The 10,905-nt window shown below is 39.1% G+C and overlaps 1 protein-coding gene and 1 pseudogene across 1 annotated transcript in view; both read left to right on the plus strand.

The window, feature by feature from the left end:
- MTMR7 (myotubularin related protein 7) overlaps positions 1-10,905 on the plus strand; it is a 93,361-nt gene that overhangs the window by 60,663 nt on the left and 21,793 nt on the right. The window contains exon 7 of the mRNA XM_023533685.1: positions 802-934. Coding sequence (XP_023389453.1) covers positions 802-934 — 133 coding nt within the window. The remainder of the gene's footprint in view (positions 1-801; positions 935-10,905) is intronic.
- On the plus strand, positions 2,409-2,531 carry LOC111743185 (annotated as a pseudogene).

Raw genomic sequence — 10,905 nt, forward strand, 5'->3', positions numbered from 1 at the left:
AGTCTATATATTTCCTAGCTAAGGCAAGACTTTTCCCCTTCTTGATTTTAGTTACACAAGACTGAGACAAAAGCCTGTATTTAATAAATTTCTTCAAAATTCATTATCATTGAACTTATTTGCACTAGGAAACCCCCACTTCTTGTATACAAAATGATGGTAATGAAAATGATCAAAAAGCCCTAAGAGGTCTCTAGATTTAAATAAGGTAGCTGGAGGACATGCCTCTGGAGACTTATCATCTGCATACCCTGTCTTCATCGTATTCAGTGGTTCCTGCTCAAGATTTAATTAGATGTCTTGGGGATTCTCGTAGGCAATTTAGAATGAGGCAACCATTCCTATGTGATGATGTGCTTAATTGCAGTATAATACTGGAAGATATCATGATTTGACTTACAGAGCTTTATGTCGACAGTCGTGTCTGCCGACATTCTTCTGCCAACCTACAGGTTTTAATGTTTAGTATTATATTTGGGCAACCTGTCGCTGTCACAGAATCCTGTATTCACTTTGACATCTGTGTCAGGGAACTGTGAGAGACATCTTCAGAAAGGTTTATCCACAGAAAGCTTCTTACCAGCTCAGAAAATGTTCCTCACGTCAATGAATTTATGTCATTGAATACAAGCTCAGCATGTGTGTCTGAGACTACGTAGTTCAGTACATGTTTCAGTAATTTAAAAAATGTTATATTTCTGCATATCATTTTGAATGTTTTTATGGATATCCATAAAATGTTTTGGTCGTTTCATGTTCTGAATATAATTGGTGACTGTTCTGTTTTGCTGACCCCTGCAGCTTAATGCCATGGCAAATCGTGCTGCAGGGAAAGGCTATGAGAACGAAGACAATTATTCTAACATCAAGTTTCAGTTTATTGGGATAGAGAACATCCATGTCATGAGAAACAGTCTGCAGAAAATGCTGGAAGGTAAACCATTTTCTTACACACAGCATTAAAAAGATGCAGTTAAATGTTTTGATGCCAAAACAAAATAAGATAGTCTTTTAATTTTAAAATTGTATTTTTACAATGACGCTATTTACAACGGTGGAGTCAGTTGGGAAGGATATCTTATTGCAGTGACTCTTTAAACATTTAACAGCCTTTCTCTTATTTTTTGTGTCACCGTGAACTGGTTTTGTCACTTGGTTAGCAGTCAGGCACTCCAGTAATTCTTAACATCTGAGATAAAGGTGCACAGGGATAGTTTTTCTTTCTCTCTCATATTATTAGCTTGATCCACATTCAAGGCCATTTGGAGATAAAGCAGTCCTACAGTTAAAGCAACAACCTTGTAGGGAGACGAGGTTCGTAAACTGAATCTGAGTGGCTAAATGGCCATTAGAAGGGAGGATGATTCTCATTTCTAAACAGCAGCAACGACACATAAACCCACCCCTATCCACCCCACAGCCACGTGCACCACTAGACACACACAGACTGACATACTCACCGGAAAGGAAATTACAGAGATGGATTAGGTAGCACAGAAGAATCATTCATGTGGCCAAACCAGCCATAAGCTGATTAGCAGAAATTCTGCATTTCAAGCAAAACCTGCTTATGTCCCTTGTGATTCTAAAGGTCCAAGGAGGAATCTGTTGCCACAGTCCACCACTTCTGGCTGTAGTGGAAACCAAAGTGAAAGAGGAGATTTGTGCCATGGGAACCTAGAGAGGCTGTAAATGCTGAACTTGCACTTGGAGGAAAAGCCCTCAAGAGATGGAGCTGAGTGGCAGGGAAGGGGCTGTCTGAATAGGAAATGTGGGGTCTGGAAAGAAGAGGGACAAAGAAAGTGCTGAATGATTTTTTTTTTTTCCAGGATACACATTTGCTCTCAGTGACTTAGGCAGTTCTCTGCTTAATCAGAACAACAGGATGTAGTGAGAGCCTAGCGATGGGGCTGGAGAGGCTTGATGTCACAGATAGAACTAATTTCCATCCTCTTTCCTGGATTCCCTGGATTCCCTGCGTTATCTTAGTCATTGTGAAACTTCGAGCGCATCAATTCCCTTATTTGTTACCTACTGTAAAATGAGAGAATTGGACTGTAATGATTCCTTGCAGCTGTGACAGCCTGTAAATCAACAATTTGATGCCCCTGGTTGCAAACCTTTAACAGTGAGCATTTGAATGGTTAGAAAAAATTTCTTTCTGCATCTGAAAAAATCATGGCCCCAGATCTATCTTCATCTTACTTCCACAGGAAATTTGCCACATCTCAGGTCATAATGACGATACCTGGGCATGACTGAGCTTCTTAAACCTTTGGAGATTATCACGGGCAATTTGCTTTTTAGGTGTCAAAAAATTGGACTCACTTGATATTGTTATTGAAAGGGTAGTCTGACTTTAATATGAAGAATGTTCGTCATGATCAGAATCATTAAAAAAAATTTAGGTCTACAGCCATGCTACCCTGAGCAAGCCTGATCCTGTCTGCTCTCAGAAGCTAAACAGGGTCAGGCCTAGTTGGTTAGTACTTGGATGGGAGACCACCTAGGAAGACCAGGTGCTGTAGGCGTAAAAATAAAATGCATTAAAAAATAAGGGATTGTAAGCTGACAAGGTCCTCGCAATCTGTGAGGTCAAGCAAGGGTTACCTCGCCTAAAAAAAAAAAAAAATTTAGGTTGCTATGCTTTGTATTTTTCATTTAGTAATTTCATAAGCTGACTTTCGAGAACATACATTTTCTTTTATGCAGAAAGTAGCTCCAAAGAGTGCTTATATCACTTTGACTTTAGTTTTTAAATTAGCATTGATTTGGTTTCTTATTAGGAACCATTTCTCTTGACCTTATACCTATGGTCTGACTCACTATTTCTAAAGGACATGCGCACTGACCGAGTTCCAGAGGGCAGTCTCTTCTCTGTTTCATGGGACTTCCGCATCACTTTTCTAGCTCTGTGTCAGTGAAATAAGCAAGGACAACTTTCTGGATGCCTTTCAGGGGACTTGACCAATGTTTGACTATGTGTTTTTACCAAGTAAATTATAAACCACCAGGAAGCCCCAGCTAATGAAGTGATGCAATCAGACCCACTTTCCGAGGTTTTTCTCCTCCGAACAGCTGTCCTTGGCATCAAAGATATTTGACTGCTGGTCACTTGATAGGAAGAGGACTAGTGCATTTCATTCATGATTATTTTCTTCACTTTTTTTTTTTTTTTTTTACCACTATTATTGATATCAGAATAGATTCTGAATAACAGAGGAGAATAACTGCATTCTGGCTGCAAATACTTCTATCTGTGAGCAAGAGCTTTAAGATATTTCATCAGAAACTGAAATCTAGGACCAAGTTCACATTCTGTGTAGGTCCTTTTGTAGAGCTGGAGCTGATTTAGTTTTAAGTTTGATCTATGAGTTCTAAATCAGACTGTTTTGTGGTATGATATCATAATGATGCCTTTCAGTTACGTTTGTGCTTTTATAATTTATTGAGTGCTTTCCACAGTAGCTTCCCTTTTAATCATATAGATAGTGGTTTTTTTCCTCAAATAAGAAAAAGATGTCCTATAGTGTGTTTTTCTTTTTTAAAATTGAAACAGTCACTAGAAGAGCCTGGAATAGGCTCTTTCCAAGGCCAAAGAAATTGTTATCAGATGTGGAGATAAAAATCTCCCGGGGCATCCTTGGTGTTGGGGAGATCACTGAGAGGGAGGTAGAGAGGTAGACGGAATTACTTTTACACCTAGGCTTGTCAAGGTTGTACTACATTGTAATGCCTCTTTGTAAGTCTGTTTTCAAGGTAAGGCAGGTGTTGATGGGGAAAAGGTAATGGCAGTGACATCTGACATCATTTGGATGTTGATTAAAAACTGTACTTTCTCCCCATCACACGTTTTGTGCCTGGATTCTACATGAATATTAGATTAATATTTTTGGCCGTTGTTTAAGTTCTGTGTAACTGATCACTTGTTCTTTGATTTATTCATTTAACTACAAATTGAGCAACTGCTACATGCCAGGCTTCTTCAGTATTTTCACTTAATTGATTGTATTTGATTTTCACAGCAACGGTGTGCAGTGTGTGGTATTGTTTTCACTTTACAGGTGACGACACTGAGTCTCAGCAAGGTTAGACAACTCAATTTAAAATAATTTTTAAAAGAGGAAGCAGTTGAAACAGATAAACATAGAAAACATTTAAACTTGTTCTGTTAATAAAAGAAATGGAAATTAAATCCTCAAGATACCATTTTTCACTTATTTTTTAAAAAGTAAAATAATACTGAAAAGAATGTGGCAAAACTGATACTTTAAATATTTCTACTGTCATTTATATTAGAGAGATATAATATATTGTCTCCTCTTAGAGGCTAATCTAAAATATGTTTTTTTTTTTTAAAAAAAGAAATATACGTAAAATTGTGGGCATTGACTGTGGAGAGTTCTGTGGCAAAATCAGGTGGCCCCAGAGATGGTATCTTATTTGTGCTCCTGTGCGAAGGTTCTATGGCCCAATTATTCAGAACCTTCATTGGGTGTGGAAAGGAAGTCGAAAGCAGAGAATGTTGAGTTCGTCCTGGGAGCACCATTGTGGTGGGTATTGCATTCACTCGGCTCACTGCTCTGGTCTCCTTGCAGGTTGTCTTAGGTGCACCAAGGTCTAGAAGAGAACAGTCCCTACCACACATAGCTCCAAAGTTTCCAAGAGATATTTCTCTCTGCTCAGAGAGTTAAGCTTGTGGTTATGAGTTTAAATGTCCTTTGAGTTTAAATGTCCTTTGAGTTTGATACTTCTTCCTCATCTCCTGTCTTTGTGAGGTGATGCCTAATTCAACCTTGAAGAAACAGAGGAGTTCAACCCATTATAGATATTTTGTATTTGTTTTCCATTTTAAAGTATTTCCAATTACATTACCTACAAGTTTATGCTATGAAATTCTATCAGATATGAGCTAAGAAAAGGCTATATAAAGGTTAATCTTTTTTAAGTTCTCCATCTTCTGACTTTTTACCAATGTTAATTTCCTCAGATTATTGATCTATTCGATGAGACAGCCAATAAGACTTGGCTGAAAATCTGGTCATTACCCTAAAAATTTAGCAAAATTTCATGAATTTCCACATAGAAACCCCGCTTTTCTATTAAAGTGGAATTAGATAGCTTCACACAACAATAACCATTATAAGGCTTTTAAACGAGTGTTCTGCTAGATCAACAGGTCTGTTCTGTCAGGCTTCATTAGGTATCATGTCATGGTTGTTGGAGGAAAGAAATGGATCAAGAGTGTGTACTTTGCTCTCTATAAGAAGATGTAGAATGTGGCTGATAGAGTGCTGGATGCTATCAGCTAATCTCATATCCTAAGTGCTAAGGCACAGAGGAAAGAACATGACCCCTTGGGTTTATGTTCTGTGGACTGGATTCCAGCTCGATTATTTACTGGCTGTGTAACCATAGATGACTTAGTAAACCTATTTGCGTCACACTTTCCAATCTGAAAATTGGTAGTAAATAATATTCCGTATGGTAGATAATGTACGTGGAGTACCAGGCACAATACCTGCTTATAGTAAGGGAATAACTAGGAGCTGCCATAGTTAACTCAAACATCCGTCCATTCATCAGTTATTGAAACTCTATATGATAGGTATTGGATAGAAAGATGCTTTATTAATACAAAATGAAGTAATTGATTTTTGATATAGAGCAACAATCAAGGCAGGAAGGAAAGATGGTACTTGCTAATTAGTGACGTCACTGAGGGCTTTCCCTGGGTAAGTGGGATGGCTGAAGGTTTTAACTAGATGTCAAAGCTGCAGACTTCATCTCTGGGTGGCATTATCAAAGGAGAGGATAAGTGAAAACAAAGTGACTTAATGAGAGAACAGTGGCTATTTTTATCCTAATTCTGCTTTATTTTGAGGTTCACTGATACGATTCAAAGTTTAAAAGTTTTTATCTTTAGAATTATTGTTTTGTATTTTGTTAATCCTGATGGTTAGTTTTGGATAACTGGGACATTTACTAAAGGAGTGCTTGTAGAAGAAAGTTTCTCCCATAAAACTAAAGATAGACATGAGTAATTTTAGTGACAAGGTGAGCTGTTTTTCCATAAGGCTATAGTTGGGATTTAGCAGTTCAGTACTTGCTTGCCAGTGACAGTGTGGCCTGAGATTTGAGGAGATGTGATAAGTGTGGAATGAGTCCCCACGTGCTACATCCTGTGCTGCATATTTTGCTTATTTCACCACTTCATTTAATTGCTGCCAACATCTTAATCTTACGTGATTCTTGAGTGTGCCTACCACTAATACCTTATATCCATCTGATTTCCCAACCTCTCAACATTTTCTCCCAGTCTAGACTTCTCTGTATGCATTCGCTTTAAATTTCCTGTTTCGACTTTATCATTTCTTAAGCCCTACTTTCAATTCATTTCCTGTTCATCCTGGCTCAGTTTGTATACTGACTTAAGTATTCTCTATTCGTAGCGAAAATAATATGGAAATTGGAGTCAAGGGAACTAGATTCTTATCCCAAGGTACTTGTCGTCACCAGTGTCTGAGCCCACTCCTCCTCTCTAAATTGAGATAATTGTATTTACTGTAGACCACCAAGTCCCAAGCCTTACATGTGTACATGTAATGTAAGTGGGCATATATATTTTTAAATTTATTTGCTGCAAATTCTGTCTTTAGACTCAAAATTCACATGCAGAGCTAATAAACGCTAACAGGACATTCTTTTGTGAACCTGCTACTTGATTTTTTTTAGGCCATTGGTAGTAAGTATCATCGGAACATATGTTTCTGTCTGTGTATATACATGCATTTACACACACATACATGTTTACATGTTTATTAGTTGGATACACACTCGTGCACATGTGTGTACCATTTCCTGTGCTATTAACTCAAGCAGTGCTAACAAAGGTATACAGATTTAGGCTTGATTGCACCTTACCATTTCATATTTTAATGAAATTCTTTAAAAGAAAATAGGGCTCTACAAAAATGGCTTCCATGGCATTATTGTACTGAGATTCCGGAAAAGGGCATCATAGACAAAGCTGGTGAACTGTTTTTCCTTACTATAAGCAGGTGCTACATACAAAGCTGGGATTGTTTTAAAGAATCGTTAATTTTGTTGGTGCCCCGTGGAGAAGCTAAAACACACATCTCTCTAGTTAATGTAAAGTTCTCTGTAGAGAGGCCCATGTCATTGGCATAGATAGGGAGGAGAGCACCACTCATATTAGTAAATTGAATATAGTTCACTGCAGAGCTCAGAAATTTCGTTCGTGTCACCATGGTGGGCCTTAAGTAAAAGAGGGAGACTATAAAACACGTTTAACCAAACATTTCCGTTTTTCGAGCCATAAGTCCTCTTTGAATGGTTTCACCTGCTATGATGTTCAGTGACAAGAGAGTATTATCATTTGCAAGTTCTTTGAAGACCATTTTATTAGACTTGAAATATGAAAGGGAAAAATCATACATCAGCAGAAGTCAGGCATGTGTCAGGTGTGATAATTAAGGGGTGGGGTGGGGAGTGAGTACTTTTCAACTTTATATCTTAGAAGGCAAGAAAGTCCAGTCCCACAGGGTGCACGTGGCTGTTTTTGCCCCCTCACTGACACCCATCCAACAACCGTATAGGAAGAAATAAGACTGGTGCAGGAAATAGCTAAGAGAGATCATCTGAGGCTTATTTTCTTCCAAGTAAATTTCACATTTTCTCAGGATCTACAATGACGTGTCTTTTCTTTTTTATATATGTGTTTTTTATATATGTTTATGGGATAAGTTGCCCTGTATGTAAAACAAATATTACTGGACTCAACGGTTAGTAAGTGCAACTCTCTGTAATCAGTGGCATATGCCTCTGATGTCAGCTGAAATGAACTTTGTTCAGCAAAATGGTTTGTAAATATTGGTTTGGGTTTGGCAACAAGAGTGAACAAATCAGTATTTCTGCCTTATCCTGAGTTTAGTCAAACAAAGTCACCAGTTTCATATTTAAAAACCCAAGCACTAATTGTTCCAGTCTCAAGTATACCCCCGTCTGTTCCTGTGTATTTAATCATCTGTAGAGCTGTTTGCTTTTAACACTCCACTCAACATCTGGGGGGAAAACACCCTCTCAGTGGTTACCTGGCTTGAAAACTGGGTGAGGTTATTTTATTTAATGTCTACAGTTTCAGTGTTCCTGAAAACATAAATGTTAAACAAGGAGCCATTCTCAGTGTGGGGAAAAGGAGCTGACCTGGCAAGCGATGCTGCAGCCTGTCCCTTGCTGTGTGAGCACTGGAACATTCTCTCTGGCAGGACATTTTAGAGTCTTGTTCTGTGAGCCATCATTCCTCTCTTGCACAGACGGTCTCTAGGTTAGCTGGAAAGCCTGATGTCTTTATTTTTAACTTGCTGTCATTTCCATGCCTTGTGGGGAGAAGAGGTGAAAAAGATAATTTGTTCTTGGGGTGAGCTTCAGAGTTTAGATGCCAAGATATCCCTCGGGCTCCCTGTACTCTTTGGGATAAAGGAGAATGCCGGCTCACCCTAAGCCCTGCCATAACAACCAGAAAGTTTGGCCCATTTAGTGGAAAAGACTTGTTTGTAAGAGAACGTTCTCTGTGGAGGATTGGAAGGAATGAGAGGGGCCCTGAGACTGCGTGGTGGAATGTGTGTGCTTTAGGATTAAGCTGAACTTGGGTCACGGCCTGGGGTTGGACAGAAAGACCAAACAGCAGGCACCCAGGGAGTATTGAGAGCTCACAGAAGGTGCTGGAATTTCACGTCTTCCTGCTGGGCTGTGGCCGCATAGGCAGAGGCTGAGCCTGCCACTTGGAGGGCAGGTGTAGTAACTGCTGGGCTGTGTCCCGAGAGGACACATCTCCGGGGGCCTGGCTGGGTTGCTCAGTTTTAACCAGGGGCCAGCGTTTGGCCTTTGCATCAGATTCGGAGGTCTGTGTCCAAACTGGGTGCATGCGCCCTGAGCTCAGGCGCAGATGTGCCGATGTGCGCCCTGGCTCGTTGATTGCTTTCTGGGAATCGGCTTGGCTTTGAGAGCATCAGCTTCTACATGGATTCCTTCCAGCACTGTGTGACCTGTCTTAGCATGTGCCTGGGTCCAGGAGCTGGCAGTCCTATCCCACCTCCCCTTCCCAGTTGCCCCTTTGCTGCCTTACAAAAGACAAGTACACCTGTTCCCACACCTTCCACCTTTTTCTGGTGCATTTTCCCAGGGTGCATGAGAGGGTGCATCATTTCAATAATTATTGTAGGAGTATGTGTGTAAAAAAGGTCTGAAGACTTTTAATTAGGTTAATCTTCCTTGAGCAATCTAAATCAGTGCTGTGCCATGAAAGTATGATGGAAGTCACAAGCGCGTGCAACATTTGTAATTTTAAATTTCCTAGTATCTACATTAAAAAGGTAAGAAGAAATGGGTGAATTAATTTTAATAATAATATAGTGTATTTAACTATGTGTCCAGAGTGTTATCATTTTATCATGTAATCAGTATTTAAAAAGTACCAGGGAGACATTTTATATTCTGTTTTTTCATACTAAGTCTTTGAAATTTGGAATATATTTTACACTCACAGCATGTCTCAATTGTTTCAGGTGCTAATAGCCACCTGTAATTAGTGTCTATTACGTTGGATGGTGCATTTCTAAGTGATAAAATGCATAACCTTTCGGCTGATAGTATGTGGGAGCCAAGCATTTAGATTGGTCCATGTTTGAATTATGGAAAATAATGTAACGGATTCAGAGGCATTGCTTTAGAACACGAACTCTGGACTGGACTGAATCCCAGCCTCACTGCCTATCGACTGGTGACCTTGGACAAGTTACTTCTCTTTATATTGGTTTCCACTTTAATAAATGAGGATAATAATAGTCTCTTCATATGATTGTTATGAGGATTAAAAGGCTATTATATATAAACCACTTAGGAGAGTATAAGTACGCTAAGTTTTTTGCCTTTATTATTTATCATCATCATTATCATCATCATTTCTAGTTAAGCCCATCTAGGTAGCCATGGTATGGTAGTAAAAAACTCTATGCTTGTTCATTGAAAGACTTAAACTCTCCTCTGCAATTAATTACTTTGTGTTTTAATGTCCCTCTGCCTCAGCTTTCACAGATTTGACTGAGTCTAATACCTCCTACCTCTCAGGATACCATGCTGGATGAGCAAATAATAAAATGTATATTATAGCTACCACTTTCAAATCATCTATCTGCCAGCACAGTTTTTATGTCTTACCTCATTTCATCCTTCAACAACTATTTGAGGAAGGTGTTTTATCCCCATTTTATACTAGAGGAAATCAAGGCTCAGTAATTGGCCCCAGATTACATTGTTGGGCAGGGGTAGAGTTGGAATTGAATGCTAGAGTATCTGACTTTGACATACCCTTGAACAGTACCACGTGCTGTTGCCCACAAACACGTCATGATTGTTACTAAGATGTGTGGATTAGTTCACATAAAACTAAAATATAAATGAAACATGAAGGTAAGCATTCCTTTTTCCCCCGAGATGGCAGATTATGCTAACGTGAAATACCCTCTGATAAAAACACCTAGAAATTATGAGATAAATATAGCAAAAATTTATTTAAGTGAATAATTGAACTTGTAAGAAAGAAGAGGAATTTGCCATCAGGGAATCAAAACTATAGTAAGATACCACCTTACATCCACTAGGGAGGCTGTAATCAAAAAGACAGATGATAACAAGTGTTGATATGGTGAGGATATGGAGAGATCAGAACGGCTGTTGGGAATGTAACATGGTGCAGCTGCTGTGGAAAACAGTTCCTCTGGCAGCTTCTCAAGTGGCTAAACCTAGAGTTGCCATGGAACCCAGCACTTCAACTCCTTAGGTATATGCCCAAGAGAAGTGAAACGTGTCCACACAAAAGCTTGT

This window comes from Pteropus vampyrus, unplaced genomic scaffold (assembly GCF_000151845.1).
Source record: "Pteropus vampyrus isolate Shadow unplaced genomic scaffold, Pvam_2.0 Scaffold108, whole genome shotgun sequence".
In the NCBI taxonomy this organism is placed as follows: domain Eukaryota; kingdom Metazoa; phylum Chordata; class Mammalia; order Chiroptera; family Pteropodidae; genus Pteropus; species Pteropus vampyrus.